The sequence below is a fragment of the Scyliorhinus torazame genome, chromosome 11, assembly GCF_047496885.1.
Source record: "Scyliorhinus torazame isolate Kashiwa2021f chromosome 11, sScyTor2.1, whole genome shotgun sequence".
In the NCBI taxonomy this organism is placed as follows: Eukaryota; Metazoa; Chordata; class Chondrichthyes; order Carcharhiniformes; family Scyliorhinidae; genus Scyliorhinus; species Scyliorhinus torazame.
Window position 1 is genome coordinate 159,013,662 of NC_092717.1, and position 23,050 is coordinate 159,036,711.

Consider the following 23,050-nt stretch of genomic DNA (forward strand, 5'->3'; position numbering starts at 1 on the left):
GGCACCGTAACAATTCTGTGGTTCAGCATTATAATCGCTAATTTTCATCATATAGAATTACATGGCACAGAAACATGTAACGTTAAGTCTGGTGACAGAAAATTTAAAGTGGAAATCTGTTTAATGGAAAAAAGATGCATTCCACATCCTGCATTGTTTGTCAACAAGTTAGCGTGCAGATATTCTCAGCTTTCTAACAAATATTTTCTGTAGTACCCATTGGGAGATATACATGTGAAACATCCCTGTTAAATCACAATGGCAATGGAAAATGAGAACTAGATTTCCTAATAAAAAATGGACATTAAAATGTTGCATTAGAGTTAAAACAATTGCATTCATAAATAAATAGTGAAAAATAAAAACTCCAATTTCGGAGGCATTCGAAAAAAAGGGCTGTAGCATAAGACAAACCATTTACGATCCATTTAAACAGGGAAAATAACCCATCTAATACACCCACATTAACTCAAAAAGGCATAAAGTGCTACAAGCACACATCTACAAAAACTCACCTCAGAACAATCATGAGCATCTTTACTTCTATGTTCCAGGCTAAAGAAAAGGTAGAATATATGATATAGCAAATGTAATATTTTTTTTAAGTTTGTAAGCAATCCGAGAAATGTTATGGACTGGATTTTTCTGCTGCGCCCACCACAAGGTCGCCACAGACGGGACGAGGACCATGTAAAGGTCGGTGGACCGCGGGCGTGAATTTCAGGTCGCCGGGTGGGCGTGGCCGAAACATCCTGCCCTATATTTGTAGAACTTGCTTTCCTAGTTACAATTGTAGTTTATTTTGATGAACAATACTGTACCAGTAAATTCCTGAACATCGGTCACAAACAAATGGCAGAAAATCTGAAAAAGGAAAATATGCTAATTAGTTTAACAAAACTCAGCTATTTTGTAGCATATTTGTTACTCAATTAAAATGATTTTAGTACTTGCCTGCAATGTCTATTTGGCAATGAAACTGATGAGGAAAAGAAAGTTAATTCTCAAAGTTCAAAATGGACCCACAACTAATACCATGAAATAAAGTTAATTATAATTTAATAACAGTCTTATTTTAGCATTAAATTACCAGTAAATAAGTTTAATAAGCACACGGCATACATTTCCAGTCTTGCAGACGTATTTATATTCTTGTTTTGGGGTCAACATGCTATTAGGTATTGGACTTTCATTCTATTCGTGTAGTGACATTTAGATGTTAATTTCCCCATACCATCCCAGACTTGCAGCTTTTTGGGGGTCAGCGAGTCTTGACCTGGCCTTTGTAAGTAACTCAAAGCACAAAATAAAGGAACTTGTCTCATCATTGGGGACATCAACCACAAAATGATCTGATTTAAATTAATGAAAACAGTATTGTAAACTTCTCTGAATTACTTCTTTCCCCCAAGCAATCACAGGGAAATAATGAGCAACAATGTCAGCCCCAATCAGTCAAAATTAATGAACTCAATATGAAAGGTGGAAGTTTCGAAAAGGGTGAAAGGGCTTAATAATTATCAGGGTTGGATGTTTATTTATCTAAATGCTAAAGGAAACAAGGGGGGAGATTTGGAAGGCATTGACAAAATAAGGGAGTAATTCAACTTGAGGGAAAACGACCTTCCAGCAGCAACAGACCAAAGTAGCAACCAAATTCAAAATGGCCAACAAATCAGCCTCAAGCAGCTATAGAAACATGAGCGTATTTCAGCTGTGCATAAATTAATTGAATCTGTGCAATAATAATATTAGCAGCGTTCAGCATAGATTCAGGAGGGGAAGATATATCTTAACTTCACTTAGCATGTAACATCCCAAAAGGATTATGGTAATCTCAACAAAAGTATTGTGTCTAGACTTCCAGAAGGAATCTGACAAAATTCTACATGAAAAGCTATTAATTAAACGTCAAGCCGTAGGAATTCTGGCTGAATCTTGGATGATATATAAGAAATTAGCAGAAGGGTAGAAACTAACAAGTATTCTGGAGTTACACTGATGAAGCGGTAAGAGTACTGAGTGAGGTAGCCCAAGGATTATTGTTTGGACCACGACCATATCTAATTTACATCAATGACTTAGACACTCAACACAAATTAGTCAACAAAATAAAAGTGAAATACTGCAGATACTGGATATCCCAAATAAAAAAACAGAAGTGCTGGAAAAACTGGGGTCGCACAGCATCTATGAAGAGAGAAACAGCTAATGTTTCAAGTGAACACAGTTCTGAAGAGTCAGATTGGACTCAAAACATGATGTCATCAGCAAATTTGGAAATATCCAAGTCATTTATATAGATTGTGAACAGCTGGTCCAGCACGGATCCTTGCAGCACCCTACTAGTTAACTGTCTACCACCCTGAAAATGATCCATTTATTCTGTTTTCTTACTGTTAACCAATTCTCAAATCCATAGCAGTATATTACTCCCATCAGGTGTTCTAATTTTGATTACCAGCCTCCTATGTGGGACCTTATCGAAAGCTTTCTGAAAATCCAAATATATCACATCCACTGATTTGCCCTTTATCTATGCTACAGACAGGTTTATCAAGCACGATTTCCCTGTCATAAATCCATGTTGATTCTGCCCAATCATATCATTATTTTCTAAGTACCTCGTTATCACATCTTTTATCCTAGATTCTAACATTTTCCCTTCTACTGATGTCAAACTAACTGGTCTTTAGTTCTCTGTTTTCCCTCTCCCTCCATTGTGAAATAAATTTGGCTACATTTGCTATTTTTCAGTTTGCATGAACCCTTCCAGAATCTATTGACTTTTGAAAGTTAACCACCAATGCAGTCACGATCTCTACAGCCACCTCCTTCAACACTTTGACATGCAGTTAATCTGATCCAGGGTATTTATAAATCTTCAATCCACTTAATTTTGTGAGTACTAGCTCTTTATTAATATTCATTTCTTTTAGTTTCTCAATTTCATAAGCTCCTTGGTTGCTTATTTCTGGAAAATTCTCTGTTATCGTCTTCAGTGAAGATGGATACAAATGTAATTGTTTAGTTTCTCTGCTATTTCCCATTCACCATTATGAATTCTTGTGTCTCTGCCTGTAGTGGACCCACATCCTTGCTAATCTTTTCCCTTTTGTATACTAAAAGACATTTAATAATAATAATAATTTTTACAGTCTGACTTTAGGTTTCTTGCTAACTTGCATTCATTTTTTCTCTTTTCCCTTTCTTAATCAGTTTCTTGCTCCTTCTTTAGTATATTCTAAATTGTTCTCAATCCTCAGGTTTACCACTTTTCTGGTAACCTTATAAGCCACTTCCTTTGATCTAATGCAATCTTGAACATCTTTTGTTAGCCATAGTTGTTTTGTCTTTCCTGTTGGATTTTTGTGTTGCAGAGGAATGCATTTTACTGTTATACTTATTTGAATACTAGCCATTGCTGTCTATTTTCAAACATTTTAATGTACTTCCCAATCTGGTCATCCTGTTTCTCATTCCTTCATAGTTTCCCTTGTTCAGACTTCAGACCCGAGTTTCAGAACAAACGATATAACTTTCAAACTTAAAATAAAATTATATCATATCATGGTCACTATTCCCTAAAGGCTCCTTTCCAGCAAGGTTATTAATTAATCGTTTCATTAACTTTTTTTGAAAAATATTTTTATTCAAGACTTTCAGATTTACAAAACACGCAATATTAAAAACTTTGTACCCGTATTTCTCAACAAAGCCCTTGTCATAAACTCTATCCGCCCCACTTTGTAACTATACTTTAAAGAATAGATTAAAAATAGAAAAAAAGTAAAAACCCCAAAAGGTCCCACCCCAAACCCCTCCCCCCCACCCTCTCCTCTGCTGACGTTTATCAATCCTTAAAGAAGGAGATGAATGGCCTCCACCGTGAGCAGAAACCCTCCTTTGATCCCGTCATCTTTTCAAATGGAGGAAATGCTGCCATATCACTCACCATCTTGCTGCCTTAGGCGGCTTTGAGGCTCGTCAACCAAACAAGATTCTCCTCTGCGCTATCAGGGAGGCAAAGACTAACATTTCGGCCTCTCTCCCCATCTACAATCTCGGATCCTCTGAAACCCCGAAAACCCCATTGGCATTGGTGCTGCTTTCAGCCCTATAATCTCTGACATAGTCCTCGCAAATGATTCCCAAAACTTCACCAGTTCCGGACAGGACCAAAACATGTGTGTGTGGTCTGCCAGCACACCGGCGCATCGCCCACATTTATCCTCCACCTCTTGAAAAAGAAACTCATACACGACTTGTCATGTGCACTCTAAAGTGGATTAAAGTTAACCTTGCGCATGAGGAAATTGAATTTATCCTCCTCAGTGCGTAACTCCAAATCCCTTCTTCAAAGGTTTCTCCAAGATCTTCTCTCATTTCTTCCTAATCTGTTCCAACGAGGCTTTCTCCCTTTCCATCAGCTGGCCATAAACGTCGGACACCCTCTGTGACACAATCTTTTCAATCAGTGAGGGGGGGCAACTGAGGAAGCGTGGCCAACTCTTTAAAAAAAAAAAAAAAAAAAATCTTTGATCTGTTGGTACCGGAACCCATTATCTCCGACAGGTGAAATTTCTCCACAATCAATTCTGCAAATCTTCCTTCCACAAAAAGATCTCTAAATCTATCCCCTCACGCCTCCACCCCTTGTATGTTGAGTCCAGCCCTGCCGGAGTAAATTTATGATTATTACAAATCAGAACCCACAACGGCATGCCTTCTATCTTAACATGTTGCCTGAGCTGGATCCAGATCCTTAAAGTGGCGGCCACCACCAGACTCACTGGCGAGAATGGAAGGGGCACCAACAGCAATGCTCTCATCCACGTCCCCCTACATCTATCTCCACATCAAACCCTCCTCTATAGCTCACTTCGGAACCTTCTCCATGTTCGTTGCCCAATAATAATTTAGCAAATTTTGGTAAAGTCAAACCGCCTGATCCTCTGTCCAGCTCCAAAAATAACCTCCAAGTCCTAGGTAGCTTCCCCGCCCATATAAAGTTAGAGTACATCCTCATGAAAAAAGATTTAGGAAAGAAGACAAACAGAAACTTTGAGAGGATGGTTATCTTCACAGTCTGTATCCATCCCGCCAGGGACAGCGGGAGAACATCCTACCTCCTGAAGTCTGCCCTCATCCTATCTACCAAACTGGTCAGGCTTAATATATGTAGCTGTGCCCATTTATGTCCTATTGATTCCTAGATTCTGAAAGCTTGTTCTAACCAGCCAAAAAGGTCGCATCTCCAAATCCCTCCCCTGTATCTGTACATTGTGTATCTGGGGATACCTCACTCTTTCCCACATTAAGTTTATATCCCGAGAACACGACGAATTTCGCCAGGATCTCCAAAATCCGATCGATACTGGAAACCGGTCTGTGACGTATAACAGCAGGTCGTCTGCCTACAGGGAGATTCTTGTGCTCCAACCCTCCCCTCTCAATTCCTCGCCACTCTGTTGATGCCCTATGTGCTATTGCCAGTGGCTCAATTGCCAGTGCAAAGAGCATCAGGGACAATGGGCATCCCTGCCTTGTTCCTCGTTGCAAGCTAAGATAATCAGAACTGATAGTATTTGTACGCACACTAGCTGTGGGGCTCTAAAGAACAACCTAATCCAGTTAACAAACCCTAGCCCAAGACCAAACCGTCCTAATATTTTGAAATGGTACTCCCACTCAGTCGATCAAAAGCCTTTTCAGCGACCATAGATATGATTACCTCCATTTCCCAGCCCGACGGGGGCATCATAACCAAACTTAACAATCCGAGATTCGACGATAACTGCTGTGCCTTTACAAACCCTGTCTGGTCCTGCGCTATCACCTCTGGTAACTGATCTTCCAGGCATATCACGAAGATCTTGGCCAATTACTTTGCATCCACATTTAGAAGAAAAATTGGTTGATCGGACCCACAGTCCTCCTGATCTTCATCTTTAGAGTAAGTGAAATTGAGGCCTGTGTTAATGTGGATGGAAGCTCACCCTTATTCATCAAGTCGTACTTCAACCAAGAATGGTCCCAAAATCGTGGCAAGCCTTTTATAGAATTCCACTGGGAATCGATCTGGTCCCGGAGCCTTCCCAGTTTGTATCACCCTAATGCCTCCCATCACCGCCTCCAGTCCAACTGGGGCTCCCAACCCCTGCATTAGCCCTTAATCCACCACTGGGAAGTTTAAGCCATCTAGAAACTGTTTCATACCCGAACTTCTTCCCGGAGGTTCAGATCTGTTTGGCCCGGAAAGAAGGCCCCAAATGCTCCATTCACTTTCCTTGGGTCAGTGACCACACAGCCGCCAGAGTCCTTTATCCACCCAATTACAGCCCATAGCCAATCACAGCCTTCTCCCCCACTTCATTTCCGTTATCCACCAGCATTTCTGCTAGCTGGGTGGCTCCCACCCAAGGTTAAAAAAGAACTTCCGAAAACCAATATTTCTAAGTGCCCCCCTCTGCTCTATCACTACTAACCCGCACTGTTCAACTCGTAAGTTGCTACTTTTGCTTCGCTCCCCCCACCCGCCATAAGATCTCAAAAATGTGAACCTCGCTCATGAGGGAGCAAAAGGTTGCAAAATACTGTAGCTACTTATCAACAATGCAAAGTAAACAAGATTATCAACGGTGAATACTATAAGGCTCTATAATTACATATAAACAGTAGAGTGAATAATAAATAACTACAGCAAACGCTTCAAACACGAGGCTGCGATCGAACCTGGGTCCTCGGTGCCGTGAGGCAGCAGTGCTAACTGCTGCGCCACCGTGCTGCTCACTATGACTATTTATAAACAGTGTAAAGAGAATAAGAACAACAATAACCCCCCTGAGAGCAATACCACATTTTGGTCTTGTAGGTAAATCCACCCGAAGACCAGTGTCCTCATGTGCCCCCCAAACCATGATCTTTTATAAATTTATCTGACATTTATATGTCAAATTAATGTTCCTTCCGGCCATATGTGACCCATAATCAAGCCGGGTAGAACACGACAAATTGAATTTAGTTCTTAAAAAGAATAGCTTTGGCTTTATTAAAACCAGCCCTTCTTTTGGCCAGCTTGGCTCCCAGGTCCTAGAAGATACGGACTGCGTGGCCTTCCCAGAAACATTTACGGGTCTCCTTGGCCCATTACAGGATCTTCTCCTGGTCAAGGTATTGGAGCAGCCCCACAATGATTGTATGAGGCCTTCTCCTGCTTTCAGTTTTCTCCTCAGCGACCATTTCGGGAGGCTGGTCAAAGATTCCTTCCCCCACCAGCATCGTAAACATTTTAGCCACAAATTCCGTAGCATTCATACCGTCATGTAGACACAACCCTTAAATTCTGCCTGTGTGAGAGTGGTTTTCTAGGTCGTCAGTTTTTTCCTGCAGCTCTTCTGCGCCTCCGCCATTACCATAACCTCGGCCTCAAAAGAGGCAATCTGATCCTGGAGGTCGGCCACAGATTTTTCTACCTTCTGGATCGTCACCCCTCTGTGACTCCAGACTTTGCTCGACTCTCTCCGAGGCCGTTTTTATGGGTTCCACAACCTTCGCAAGGATGCCGCCACAATCTCTGCATCCTGAGTTCAGTTGAAGTAAATTCCTTCAGCTGCTCCGTTTACCACAATGCAGGGCCATCCGTCATTTTTTCTTTTCCAGCGCCTCATGAATACTCTTTATCTGAGGAGTATCCTTTATTCCTAGATTGGCAGTTTTTGGACATCCCTCACTGCAGTAAAAGATTTGTTGCCACGTTCCTGTAGCTTTTAACCTTTTTAAGCGAGCCTGAGTATCGGGCAGAAAAGGTCTTAAAGTTCATCTTCTGGTAGAAGCCGCCTCGTACCCACCCACCTACTCCACAGAAGTCCTCCTCCCTCAATAACAAATAGGAAATTTAAAATAGCCCAATCCTTGGTTGGTTCATGAACTCCTTTAGAAACCATCTCATACACACTCCAGGAATTTATCCTCCACAGCATTAATGCTAATTAGGTTAACAGTTTATATGTACATTGAAGTTGCCCATTAGTACTGGATTACCTGTACTCATGTTACATGCAGCTCTAATGGCGAATAAATCATACCGATTTATCTCTACTTGTGCCTTCAAAACATCTACATTATTTCAAATGCTGAGTGTCCTTAACTTTTCTTTTTAACATTATTTCACTTTCTGATCCTATTTGATGCTTGCCTTTTAGTGTTTTGCTTACTATGTTTTTACTTCCAAATGGCAGTTTTGTTTCCCTCCAATCTGAGCTCCCTCTCGGGTACCCATCCCTTAGCCATCTAGTTTAAACCCTCCCCAACAACACTGGCAAATATCCTGATAGGATGTTAGTCCTGGTCCTGCTAACGTGCAACCCATCCATCTTACACTGGTCCCGCCTGCCCAGAACTGGTCCCAATGCCTCACATTTGATGCCCTCCCTCCTGCACCAATTCTCCAGCCATGTGTTCAATCCTGCTATTCCTATGCTTGCGCATGTGGCACTGGGGTATTTCTGAGATTACTGCTTTTGATGTCCTCTTTCACTTATTTCTTAACTCCCTAAAATCTGCTTTCAAGACCTCTTTCCCTCACTATATTTTTGTTTTACCGATGTACATCACAACCTCTGGTTGTTCGCCCTCCCCCAAAAGAATGTCCTGCAGTCATTCTGTGACATCCTTGATCCTGGCACCAGCAGAGCAACACATCATTCTAGTGTCACGTCTATGACAGCAAAAACACCCCTCTGTTCCCCCAACAAATCTTCTATCACTGTTGCTATTCCACTGTTCTTTCCCCCCTCCTGTGCAAGTGAGCACCAGTGGTGTCATGGACTTGGCCCTTGCTCCACTCTGGCGAGCTATCGTCCTCACCAATATCCAAAATGGAAAATTAGTTAGGAGCCAGAACAACTCGGGACTTGTGCCTGGTTCTCTTAGCCTGCCTGGCGGTCACACAGTCCCTCTCTGCCTGCACACTCAACCTGCTGTGTGACCACCTTCCTAAATGTGCTATTCACATGGTTCTTTACTGCACGGATGCACCACAGTGACTCACGCCACTGCAAAAGTTCCAAAACATGGAGCTCAAGCTTCTGCAACTAGCGACACTTCCAGCAGATGTATTTGTCTGGGACACGTAGTGCATCCGTGACTTCCCATATGCTGCAGGAGGTACATTCCACTCGGCCAAGCTGCCCTGCCTTAACTTCACAAACTATTTTTAGGTAGAATAACTTACCAGATACACACCAATCAACATCTTCCCCTGTTCCAAAGGAAGAACATGAAAAAGGTAGGAAAAGAAAAAGGAGCACCTCCTTCCTCGTAACTCCCTCACTTACCAACTCCCAACTGCTCGCTGTGAAGTCACACTCAAGTCTATTTTGAAGAAGCTAAGGGTAAGCTGAAGAAGACCTAGGAATCTTAGTAAATTAAATACTTAATCTGTTGTAGTGTGTTGTTTACAGTTCTGGAGGCCTGGAGAAATCTTCATAGTCATGCACCACCTGGAGTCTTTATTCCCTCTGACAAATATACAATAAAGGGTACAAGCTAGCTGTCACCATGCTTGCTGGTACACATGGCTCTATCCAACACTGACCCTGTTTTCATGTGCTCTCTGACATCACTGTGTGACCAGTACTTTATTCAGTCCCACATTAACCCTAACTGTGCCAGACACTTATACTACATAATCAATGTAGTGTAATAAGCAACAAAGCCAACAAATTATTTTCACATCATGAGCAAAGCAGTTGACCGCAGCATGACTTAAGTATCATGTTCAGTCACCAAAGGTAGTGCAGCAAATGAGGCTTTGCATTAAGAGGCTTTAGAAATATACAAGATTTTAACAATGTGGAAATGGCAAAATTATTTTAACTGGCTTCCAGGTAAAATACTGGAGGCGAAAGCCCTGGAAGCTTTGAAGGAGCGGATACCCACATTGGAGTTTTGAGAATGCTCATTAAACTCATTCTGGGTGGATGAAATTTGGTAGACTCCCTCATCATAATCCTGGCAGAGCAACGAGTGTTGATCATCTCCTCCAGGAAATCGGACTCCAGCTTAAAAAACATTAAAAATGTTCCCATCACAGTTATGGAGATCATACAAAAACTTTCGTTGCGGGGAGGTTCTCACGTAACTGACAGCCGCTCCCCCCAGATCCCAGGTTCCTACCTAACTGTCGGCAATGCTGCTGCTCACAGTGTTGCCCGACCTCCAACTCAGCCATCTTGTCCTCAGCTCCGCCCACCTTGTCTGACTGAGAGCGGCTGTGCCGGAAGTGAGCCCTTGCTCGTCTCGGAGACGGCTCCACCCCCTGACTGAGTGACAGCCGCTGGGCCGGAAGTGAGCCCTTGTCTGTCGCGGCGCGGCTCCACCCCCTGGTTGAGTCACAGCTCCTGGGCCGGAGGTGAGCCCTTGTCTGTCGCGGAGACGGCTCCACCTCCGAGCTGCGTGACAGCCGCTGGGCCGGAAGTGAAGTCCAGTGTGTCTCGAGACGCTGCACTTGCTGTTTGCGTTGTTCAGTCGTGTGGAGGCGGAGGACGGTAGTTATGAAGAAATTTTCCCACTCCCTGAAGGGCGGACCGAGCTCGTCCCGATTTCGCTCTCGCGCCAGTAAACAGGGCCCTACCCCCCAGGAGGCTCTCTGCCGACTTCGGGAGACCGAGGAAATGTTAACCAAGAAACAAGAATATCTGGAAAACAGGATCCAGAGAGAGCTGGACACTGCCCGAAGAAGCGGCACCAAGAACAAGAGAGGTAGGAGCTCAGGCCACACACAACCCGGGGCAGGGGGAGAACTGCCCCTTTCCCCAGTACACACAACCCGGGGCAGGAGGAGAACTGCCCCTTTCCCCAGTACACACAACCCGGGAGCAGGAGGAGAACTGCCCCTTTCCCCAGTACACACAACCCGGGGCAGGAGGAGAACTGCCCTTTTCCCCAGTACACACAACCCGGGGCAGGAGGAGAACTGTCCCTTTCCCCAGTACACACAACCCGGGGCAGGAGGAGAACTGCCCCCTTTCCCCAGTACACACAACCCGGGATCAGGAGGAGAACTGCCCCTTTCCCCAGTACACACAACCCGGGGCAGGAGGAGAACTGCCCCTTTCCCCAGTACACACAACCCGGGGCAGGAGGAGAACTGCCCCTTTCCCCAGTACACACAACCCGGGGCAGGAGGAGAACTGCCCCTTTCCCCAGTACACACAACCCGGGGCAGGAGGAGAACTGCCCCTTTCCCCAGTACACACAACCCGGGGCAGGAGGAGAACTGCCCCTTTCCCCAGTACACACAACCCGGGGCAGGAGGAGAACTGCCCCTTTCCCCAGTACACACAACCCGGGGCAGGAGGAGAACTGCCCCTTTCCCCAGTACACACAACCCGGGATCAGGAGGAGAACGGCCCCCTTTCCCCCAGTACACTCAACCCGGGAGCAGGAAGAAAACTGCCCCTTTTCCCCAGTACAGACAACCCGGGAGCAGGAGGAGAACTGCCCCCTTTCCCCAGTACACATAATCCGGGAGCAGGAAGCGAACTGCCTCTTTTCCCCAGTGCACACAACCCGGGAGCAGGAAGAGGACTGCCCCCTTCCGCTGTACACAACCTGGGTAGGTGGACAACTATTTTCCCCTCTCTCGTTCAAACACTACCGAAGGGCTGGAAGGCAACTAACTCCCTACCATTCTTATCCCTGTTTACACTGTAAGAAATACTTAACTATCCCATTCCTGGAATAAATCTTCAAATGGAAGCCAGGAGAGCCAGCAACCGCCCTACCTCTGAATAGGTATGGTAGAATTGAACCCCCACTGTGCAGGAGGCCATTCGGCCCAACAAGCCTGCACCGATCCTCTGAAATGGTATTCTACAGGGTCAGGCCCCTGTAACCTGTGACCCCACCTAACTGTTGCTCCTCAGTGTCTTTAACCTGTATGCGGTGGACAAATGACTGCGAGGTGACTTTATTTTAAATCAATAGTCTTTATTCACACGCGCAATGTTAACATCAATCAATCACTCTTATCAGTCTAAGTTATACTACGCATGCTAAAGTGCAGTACCAAACTTTGACTTAACTGACAAGTACCCAAATAGATATTGGCCTTTATCCATGAGCTGGTCTCTGTTGTCCTCAATGTTGGTCCTCTGTCTGGCCTGATGCTCTGGTCTTCCTTCTTCTGGTGGAGTGATGGTCTTCCTCGAGGTGGCTGGTGAAGATCACCGTTGTGTTCCTGCTGCTGGCTGCTGCAGAGAGAGTTTCTAAGGTGGTGCAGCACCTTTTCCCTTCGAGGATTTTGTGCCCTTTTGGGTGGTCCCTGGGTCATTGCCAATCAGTTGAACAGGATTCGATCACCCTGATCGATTAGGTTCAATAAGGGGCTGCCACACCAATTTCGGGGTGGGCCCTCTATGGCCATGCGTGTACGTGTTGGGGGCTTTCCAAATATGGAGATTAGGTGCCGCTATGTCTGGTAAACAAGCGTGATGTTCTATTGTTCCCGAGATGGCCTGGAAATGGCCTTTTTCCTGCGTATTGTGCGATGTCTAGGCTGCAGCTTGCTCATCAGTGTTTATTTAAACTGCAGCCTGCTAGTTCTTATACTTGGCCAGTTCTCCCAGCATCCCCTGTCGCAAAACACTTGCTGGGGGATGTTTGGACCCCCCGCGTGACTTACAGCCGCCCCTCCCAGGTTTCTACCTAACTGTTGGCAATGTTGCACCTCACATTGTTACCCTGCCACACCCTGGGTGCACGAATCAGCCAGGCGATGCCAAGAGACTTGTGCACCCTGGAAAACTGGCACAACCCACCAGTCTTCACAGTAATGTTCCTACCCTGCAATAGTAATGTCCAGTATGCGGCGTGGACCGAGCTTACTGAGTCATCTTTAAGTTGGCCGTCCAGCAAAAGCTGGGTTGGAACACCCCAGTATTCAGTGAGGATGAAGATGGGACTTAATCCGGTGATGTATGCAAACTATTGTACAGCCCAAAATACCGCGAGCATGTGCCGTTCGCACTCGGAGAAGCCCTGGTTGACTGGGTGTAGTACTTGGGAGGTACATGCTACTGGGCCTAACTGGGTCTAATCTACCATGTCGCTCCTGCAATAGTACTGCTGGCAACGTATGGTCAGTGGCTGCTACCTCTAAGGCATATGGCAGATCTGGTTCCAGGACTAGTAGGGCTGACGCTGTGTCGAGGGTGTGTTTTAAATCAGTTATTGCAGCTGTGTGCTGCGCAGTCCAGTTCCAGATGGTGTTTTTCTTTGGCAAGCTGGCCATCAGTAGAGCGCGAGTGACAAATTGAACCATAGTTATCTCCTCACCAAAGAATGAGGTGTCACGGCCAAGGGATATTGAGAGTCCCGAGTGGGTGGCACGGTAACACGGGTTAGCACTGTTGCTTCATAGCGCCAGGGTCCCAGGTTCGATTCCCGGCTTTGGTAACTGTCTGTGCGGAGACTGCACGTTCTCCCTGTGTCTGTGGGTTTCCTCCGGGTGCTCCAGTTTCCTTCCACAAGTCCCGAAAGACGTGCTTGTTAGGTAAATTGGACATTCTGAATTCTCCCTCTGTATAGCCGAACAGGCGCCAGATTGTGGCGACTAGGGGCTTTTCACAGTAACCTCATTGCAGTGTTAATGTAAGCCTACTTGTGGCAATAAAGATTATTATTATAAAACATGTGAGTAACATGAAATGTAGCAACACAAGTACATTACAATGAGGTTTCATAAAGGATGAGATCGTCAGGTAATAACCTATATTGAACGTGGAACATACCCCAATGATCAGGAACACAAATTTAAAATCAAGTAAGGTGAATACTGATTAACTCCACCAACAGTGAAGGAGAAGGTTAGAACTACCTTCAATTCCAAGAATGTATGTATTATTTTTTATAGATCTGTTAGCAAGAATAGGGCTATTAACTAGCACTCCTTCTCCCAAACCAATGAACCCCAAATCCCACTCAAATATGCACCAACTGGCAAAACCAGTACACCAGCAAAAAATAAGTTTAGCTGCAGAGAACTAAGTCAAAGGGATGCAACCACCAAGTTTACAATCCAAGAATATTCAACGAAGAGCAAGAAGATTGTCTGCAATATCACAGCGAGCAAGATAATTTGAAGATATTCCCTAAATTGAAATATCCAGAACTACAGCCTAAGATTGAATTGATCTGGGCAAACCTGGGATATATCTGGTGTACATTAAAGGCTATATAAATAAATTAGATGTAAATACATATATAAAATATATCTAATACAAAAATTAGCAATAAAGAGCAGCAAAGGCAGAATGGTAGGATAATTGAATAGCTACTAAAATGAATGGAGTAATAAAAATTGGACCACTAACCCAAAATTGAGATAGGTATGGAGGTGGAGGGAGACGATACCAGAGACAAAGGGAAGTATGTAAAAGGAATAGTGGTACATTGCGATTTCCTAATTATGCTCACTTAAATGTGGGTGAAAATTCTGACCAAATTATTATAGGGCCATTGTTTTGTATTTCTAGTTGCAGACTTAAAAGTTATGTTGTGAAGGGCTTGGTCTCTTATCTGTTTTTATGGTTCCAAGTATTGTGTAGTAGCACATTCAAGATCTATCTGAAAAGTAAAAAAGTTATAAATATTTCCTACGTTCAAACTACATTGTTTTTATTTTTTGTTTTGCAATAGTGCAGACTTGAAGATGCATCAGAATTAATTTAATAATGGTTACTATTCTAGTATTTGTGGTGTGAGTTTATAAAAAGGTGTGCATCTAAGTATGAAAGATGCACCACTGAATTATAGCAAGTCTAATAATTAGCAAGCATTGCAATTGCAAGTGAGTCTGTCATCACAATTGATTATGTTTTCCATCTCCAAGCTACCTTGAGTTTTTATTTCCTGTCCATTAAATTGAACTGCACCTTCCTTTAACAGTGTTGTATAAAAACAAATTGGAAAAATATAGCATTCTGGCCGAAGGTAGTCCGCTTCTGTTTAACTCTCGATACAGGTCTTGTTTTCTGAACTCTCAAATGGCCAACTTCCAGGGGAGGACAAAGGAAACAATTCAAAGACACTGCTCCAAACACGGAAGCATTGACATTAATGACTGGGAGGAACTTGCGGCCAATTGTTCAGAATGGTGAAAACTTAACCATCTAACTACATCACGCTTTGAGTCATAACATCTTTATGATAAGGCAGATGGTGGCAGGGAAAGAAAGAAAAGGAGGCAAATCCTGCATTCAAGATCCCACTAGCTCTGGGACATCTTTCTCCTGTGCCCCAAGATCAGCGGCTTGAGAATCGGCCTGCTCATTTGCTTGAAGACCCATGGTAGAACTCAACCCAGAGTAGACATCATCCTCAGATCAAAGGACAGCCAATTACTTTTATATTTAAAGAGGTTTATGTAATAGTAACAGAAAATCAAATTAATAAAGACCATGCCTACATTTAATGTATTCCTGCTGTCTGAACAGTTATAACTGATGACGTGATTTTCTTAAAGATGCATGTCCAATTTAATTCGGAAGAAACTAAAGCTACTTGTCCTTACAATCTCTCTTGCAAGATATACCAAAAATTACCTGTGACGGATTCAGAAGCTTGACCAACATTCTGAAAGTGTCAGGTTCTGTTCCCCTATTTGCTCAAGCTAACATTTAGTTAGTTTCTTGATAGCAGCCAGATGTTGGATTGTTAGCTTGTGGGATTTATATTCACATGTCAGTTCCCTTTCCTCATTCATCCTGATCCTCTGATTGCACTTTGTAGTTTTGTATTTCTAAGTGCGTGACTTCATTTGAAATGAAATTAAATATCTATATTGGGATTATAAATTGTTTGGTGCCCTCGTAGGTCTAAGTTCCTTATGTAACTTACCCTTATTTTCCACTATTAAGAGGAAAAAAGGGAACTTCATCTTGTAATCTGCTTTTCATTGCTTTAGAACTCTTAAAGCACTTCAGTGAAATGTGACAGCCAATTTTCACATGATAAAATCTCTCAAGCATCAAGGAGATAAATAACTAAAGGTGGAAATCACAGAAATTTTGCCCACAAAATTCCAATTCTCATTGGATATGGGGGTGGTGCAAGAGAGCTGGAGAATTGCAAATGTTAGAAACCCAGTTTAGAAAAAGGATAAACCAGGCTACAGGCCAGTCAACCTAACGTTGGTGGTGCGGAATCTTTTAGAGGCAAGAATCCAGGACAAAAGTAATTGACATTTCTAGAACTATGGGCTTAATACATAGAAGGCATCATGGGTTCATTAAAGGTGAATTGTATTTGGCTAACTTGATTTGAGTTCTTTAAGGTAACAGTTGAATTAATGTGGTTGATGTTGCTTGTAAACTTCCAGGATGTATTTGACAAAGTACCAAAGACTTGTTAGCAAAATTAAAGCGCATTGGATTAAAGTAACTGTTTGATTCCAGCTGCCACAAAGAGGACATCATTTTATTATGCGTTTGTGGAAGGTTTTGTATCCTTTAGTGAAAAACAGTATAGCATAATTCCATGTTTAAAATGAGACCACCTTAGTTGTACTAAAAATGTGATGGGGGTGAGTGGTTGGGTAAAAGCAAATCTGAATGTAGTGTGCTTCAGGGAAACATCTGCAACATTTCTGCTGTTTTCTAGACAAATAATAATCCACCCTTTTGGGGGGGGAATCACCCCTCTTGCCTCTTGGTGTTGAGAAAGTGAATCCATTCCTGTGCATTCTGGCCATTGAACCAACATGTAATGTCTCCCTCGTGAAACAGCAGGCGTTGGATTAAACACAAAATATAGATTATATCTGATGGCTGGTGTTCCACTCTAGTTAGCCGTTTCAAATGCAGTGCGTACAGTTTCCTCTGAATGATTGGTTGTTTTGTACAAATCAATAAAGTCCAACAGGTAACCTGGTGTTGTAAGACTTCTTACTGTGCTCGCCCCAGTCTTAACGCCGGCATCTCCACATCATACAAATCAATAGGCAGTGACATTGAGCAAATCCAAATCCTGTCAAAACCTCTAAATGTGCCCTCATGAAAGGCGGTGTCACAATGACGGCAAACAATCCAAAATCAATATCTTGTAATTCTATAAACAATTGTCATATTTATACAAATAACAATTAACTGATGCCATCAAGTGAGTGATGGTCTTCAATCATTTTGTCAACCTGTGTTGAGACTGGCTAGTGAAATTGAATTGTGAAATAATCCTGTTTAAAAGAAAACTTTAATTTATATAGTACAGTACACAACTGTAGGACATCCTGAAGTGCTTTGCAGCCAATAAAGTATTCTAAAAGTGTAATCATTATTATAATTTGTGAATAGCAGTACCCACTGTTCACACTGCAAGTTCCCACAAAGAGCAATGTTAAACAGCTAATATGATTCGGGATGTTGATTGAGGGCTAAATATTGACCAGTACATATTGCCACTCTGAAATAGTGCCATGGGATCTTTTAAAGTATTAAGAGTCTTGCTTTAATGTTTCATCAAAATGAAGATGTCTTCAATAATAATAATCTTTATTATTGTCACAAAGTAGGCTTACATTAACACTGCAGTGAAGTTACTATGAAAATCTCCTAGTCGCCACACTGTTGAGATACACTGAGGGAGAATTCAGAATGTCCAATTCACATAACAAGCACACCATTCGGCACTTGTGGGAGGAAGCCGAAGCGCCCGGAAGAAACCCACGCAGACACAGGGAGAACGTTCAGACAACAGACAGTGGGCCAAACCCGGGACCCTGGCGCTGGGAAGCAACAGTGCTAATTGCTACCGTGCCGCCTGCAATGCAGCATTCCATCATTACTGCATGTGGAAATTAGCTTTGATTTTGTGTGGGAGTGAGATGGGTACCCACAATCTTATGACTTAGCGACAATTGCACCACAGCTCATGCTGTTCAAGACACTCCCTAACATCTATTGCCTTATATCTATCTCTTTATATGGCTTTGTGTCAAATTTTAATTGATAGCACTCATATGAAATCCCTTCGGATGGTTTATTGTGTTAAAGGTAAATCCAACATATTTCTGCAGGACACTGTTACATTTTTATGATATGCAGTTTTTTAATATACCAATTGGCCATAATCCATAGGAGCACTATTAAAGCACGTGGAATTGCTAAGTTAGAGCAAAGTATTTTCTTTTGAAATACAAATAACTAAATAATCTGAACTATCTTTGATCTTATGAAAAATGTTGTAATTTTATTTATTTCTTCAGAGACAAATTAACTATTTGTGAGAAATTTAGATTAACGTGGCATTTTGTGAATGCTTATTGATATTACGCTGCACCAAGGTAACTATTGTCAGGATCCCTAGTACACTGCAATTCTGTGGTCGTTAAAAATGCTGGGGACTTCCTTCCTGCTTGTATTTTTATTTTCCTCTCCCAGACAGTTTTGTATTAGAGCCAATGCAAGGTAAGCATTGAGGTTGAATGGTATATGGATACAGTTCCATATTGAAATGGTGACATTTAATATTAATCGGCAAACCTTCACTGATTTGCAGTTTGTTAATCATCATATATTTCTACCACAATTCATCTCATGAATTTCAGTTCTTTATTTATATCAATGACTTGGTGAAGTGACAGAATGTGTTTATGTATGTGTAAATATTCTACTCAAATTCTGGAAAATGAATCAAGTGTGAAAATGTTAAATATCCTTGGTGAGGTATCAAAATGCACCCCTCATAAAATCATTTTTCAGCATGGAATATATAGTATAATCATTTATAAGATTTTGCTATTCCACTATTCAAATATATTCTACGGGTCCTGCTTATTATAACTTCATCTTATTGGAAGAATTTCAGTTACCTCTTATCTTCTGGAACATGTTTTTTTGTTTCTGAAGCCCTCTTTGGTGTTCTAAAATTCCACAGAATCCCGATAACAGAACACAAATATTTTTTCTGCATAAAATTAATTACAAATTATATTTTATAACATTTTGTTTTCTTTACTCAAGGAGAAACTTGTTGCCGTTATTCAACAACAATTCTGTCAAGACATGCGAGGTACCTTTGACAAGCGCATATGCCTGTCATGATCATTGTTCATCCCAGCTTGGTAATTTGTCGCATTACTGTCTGTGCTAAAAATCCAACTTTACATCAATAGATTCTACTAAATGGGACCAACACTTAAGTGCTGTAGAAGAACCAGTTCTGTATTTGTTGACATATTCATACCTATGCCCTTTCCAGTGCCTAGGCCCCTCTGTCTGCAAGAATGGATTCACAGAAGCTACTATTCAGCCCATCTATCATTTTTATTTATTTATGGGATATGAGTTAGCATTTATTGCCTATCCTTAATTGTCCTTAAGAAGATGGGTGTAGGTACACCCACTGTGCCATTAGGGGGGCAGTTTTAGGATTGTAACCAAGTGACAGTGAAGGAACGGTGATATAGTTTGAAATGTGTGGCTTGGAGGGGAACTTGCAGCTTATGTTTGTATGTATCTGCTGCCCTTGTCCTTTTTAAGTGCGAGAGGTCAAGAATTTGGAAGATGGTGTCGAAGGACCCTCATGAGTTGCTGCAGTGCATCTTTTAGATAGTACACACTTATACTGCTGTGTCCTCCACAATATAGCCCAGCAGAGTGGTGCTGTGCTAGAGGAGGATGAGGAGGAAGGGCAGGCCTCGTCAGATAAGCAGGATAAGGGGAGGGGGACAATGAGCGGGACATTGCCCTTAGTGTCCAAAATTGCCCGTAGTGTTGGGTAGGGTTGCTGGGTTATGGGGATAGGGTGGAGGTGTGGACCTTGGGTAGGTTGCTCTTTCCAAGAGCCGGTGCAGACTCGATGGGCCGAATGGCCTCCTTCTACACTGTAAATTCTATGACATCTATGACCACTTCACATTTGTGAGAGAGTGAATATTTATGGTGGTGGATGGGGTGCCATCCCAAAGCGTGCTGCTTTGTCCTGGATGGTGTCAAGCCTCTTAAGTGTTGTTGGAGCTTCACTCATCCAGGTGAGTTGGAGAGTATTGCATCATAAGCCTGACTTGTGTCTTTTTGATGGTGGACAGACTTTGGGGTGTCAGGAGGTGAGTTACCTGCCACTGAATTCCCAGCCTCTGACCTCTTGTAGCCGCAGTAGAGTCAATGGGAACCACAGGATATTGATGAGTGAAGGGATTCAGTGTCGGTAATACCGTTGCATGTCAAGTGGAGATGGCTAGATCCCCTCTTGTTGGAGATGGTCATTACCTGGCACTTGTATAGTGTGAATGTTATTTGCCAATTATCAGCCCAAGTCTAAATGTTGTCCAGGTCTTGCTGCATTTGATAATAGACTGCTTTGGTATTTGAGAGGTTGTGAATGTTACTGAACATTGTGCAGCCATCAACAGTCATTGGTGAATCAGTTGAAGATGATTGTGTATAGGACACAACCTTGAGTTCCTGCTGTGCTGTCTTGCTGCTGATTTTCTCCTGATTCCCATTACTTCAATTTTGATAGGGTTACTTGATGCCGCCTTGATGTCAAGGCAGTTAATCCCACCTCAACTCTTGAGTTCAGCACTTTTGCCCATGTTTGGATCAAGGCTGCAACAAACGCTTGAGCCGAGTGACCCTGGAGGAAGCCAAACAGAGTAGATTATTGCTGAAAAAAAGCTTCTTAACAGCATTATCAATGACAACCTTTCAACACTGCTAATGATGAACAGTAGCCAAATTGGATTTGTTCTACTTTTGTGGACAGGACATAACCTGGCAATTTTCCACATTAGCGGGTAAATGCCAATGTTGTAGCTGTGATAGAACAGCTTGGCTAGAGGGACGGTGAGTTCTGGAGCATAAATCTTCAGTACTGCAGTACTTTAGTACTGCCAGGGCTCGTTGCCTTGCTGTCTCCAGTGCTTTCAGTCATTTCTAAATATCACATGGAGTAAATTGAATTGGTTGAAGATTGGTAATGCTGAGGACCTCAGGAAGAGATCGAGGTGGATCATTCACTTGGCACTCCTGTGGCTGAAGGTGATTGCAAATGCCTCACCTTTTACACAGATTTGCTGGGCTCTTCCATCATTGAGGATAGATTTGTTTCTGGAGCCTCCCCCACTGGTTAGTAGTTTAATTGGGGGATGGTCATGTAACCAGAATGCATGATGTTTACCAATGCAAATCTTCAATGAACAGCTTGAGTCTGGATGTCCTCATGTTGTTCAAAGGAAACACTACCAGGACACTTTGATGGCTTTGCATAGGAGTTTTGATATCAACTCTGAGTCCTGAGAGAAGTTCACTTGACATAAACACATTTTTAAAAAAAGTGTGGCCTCCTTCGAAAACAAGCATGTATCAGACAGAGAGAAAATGTAAGGAAAAGAAATCCCAAGCCAACAACTTGTTTAAAACTCACTCGTCTGCGGTATCTTGTCCTGTTTGCAACAGAACAAACCTGCCAAAACCCAACCAAACACTCCAGATGATGGAGATGGCCATCTTCACTTTGAAGGACGAACAAAAAATAAATAAAACATAGAATTCCTACAGTGCAGAAGGAAGCACTTCGGCCCAACGAGTCTGCACTGACCCTCTGAAAGAGCACCCTCCCTAGGCCCACTCTTCCACCCTATCCCCGTAACCCCACCTAAACTGCACATCTTTGGACTGTGGGAGAAAACAGGAGCACCCGGAGAAAGCCAACACAGACAACCACCCAAGGCCGGAATTGAACACCGGGTCCCTGAGCACTCTGCTAACCACTGTGCTACCATATGATTGTTTCTCCACCGTCATTTGTGACTGGATGTAGCAATACTCTGATTTATTGGCCATGGACTCACTCAGTTCTGTCTGTAGCATTTTGCTTCCATTGTTCAGCATGCATGTTAGTCCTGTGTTGTAGCTTCATTGGGCTGACATGTGACTTTAGATATGCTTAGTTCTGCTCCTGGCAGTGACCTCATTCACCTGAGGAAGGAGCAGTGCTCTGAAAGCTAGTGTTTGAAACAAACCTGTTGGACTTTAACCTGGTGTTGTAAGACTTCTTACTGTGCTCACATAGAGTAACCTAGTAAGTCCCACTCTTTCCTTCAGGAACCAAATAGGAATAATAGGAACACATCTCTGCTCATCCAGTACGAGATGTCATACAAATGACAGTGAATTGTCAACAAAGGTGGTGTTGAGGTAAATTAGGTGATGTCAGTGTACACGTGGATGAGTTTTCAGATGATGTTACCGAGTGGCATCATGTAGATAAGAAATAGAGGCCAAGGGTGGGCTGGTGTGGAACTGACTGGAATGCTACTCATCCGTTGGTACGAACTGAGCTAATTGGAGGTAAATTAATGGTGTCAGTAGAAGCCATGGATAGCAACATACCCTTGATGCCTTAATGTGGACACCTGGGGGTCTCCGACCATGGTTAAAGACCCCTGTTGCAGAACAGGCAAGCTAGCATAATTATAGTAAGGGAGTGAACTTTGCAAGAGAATGTAATGACTTATTTTAAATAGGTGGAAATTTTCTCTTTGAAATATGCAAGGTTATGTAGCAGTAACATTTTAGAGTGGACCTCCGTTGGAATTGCATTAAAGAGTCTCAGCACTTGAGATAATTCCTATTAAAATTAATACTTTGTTTTTTTAAGAAGCTATCCATGCAAATCTCATGCTTGGGAAACAAATGCAACAGTTTACTCATGAAAATAATAAAGCAAGACCAATTGTTACATTCTACGTTTGGCTGTTATAGTAGGAATTGAACATTCCTAGTATGTTTGAATGTGTGGTATATTTTCTTACTGGCACACTTTAAGAGCTGTTTCTCGGCCCTTAAAGGCTATCCTTGATTTGTCCCTGCTATTAAAAATTACACCATGTGATATCTGTGCTTGGTTTAAAGCTTAGTAATTTTCTATCCCAAAATTAAAAACTAATAGAGAATAAGATTTAAATGGAGCAAAATTATTAAATCAATTAAGTTTTTTAAATGATTGTATTTGAATGATTTTTTAAATTTAGGCTTTACTTAGTGCC

General features: G+C 42.6%; 2 protein-coding genes across 3 annotated transcripts in view; one reads left to right on the plus strand and one right to left on the minus strand.

The window, feature by feature from the left end:
• zfand1 (zinc finger, AN1-type domain 1) overlaps positions 1–10,273 on the minus strand; it is a 32,449-nt gene extending 22,176 nt beyond the window's left edge. For both annotated transcript variants that reach the window (XM_072467927.1, XM_072467926.1), the window contains exons 1-3: positions 10,180–10,273; positions 822–864; positions 516–555 (exon numbers count right to left, since the gene is read on the minus strand). In XM_072467927.1, coding sequence (XP_072324028.1) covers positions 516–555; positions 822–864; positions 10,180–10,234 — 138 coding nt within the window. In that variant the 5' untranslated portion in view covers positions 10,235–10,273. The remainder of the gene's footprint in view (positions 1–515; positions 556–821; positions 865–10,179) is intronic.
• A 175-nt stretch (positions 10,274–10,448) lies between these two features.
• LOC140385608 (charged multivesicular body protein 4b-like) overlaps positions 10,449–23,050 on the plus strand; it is a 33,028-nt gene continuing 20,426 nt past the window's right edge. Inside the window, exon 1 of the mRNA XM_072467928.1 lies at positions 10,449–10,764. Within this exon, the coding sequence (XP_072324029.1) occupies positions 10,557–10,764 (208 nt within the window). The 5' untranslated portion in view covers positions 10,449–10,556. The remainder of the gene's footprint in view (positions 10,765–23,050) is intronic.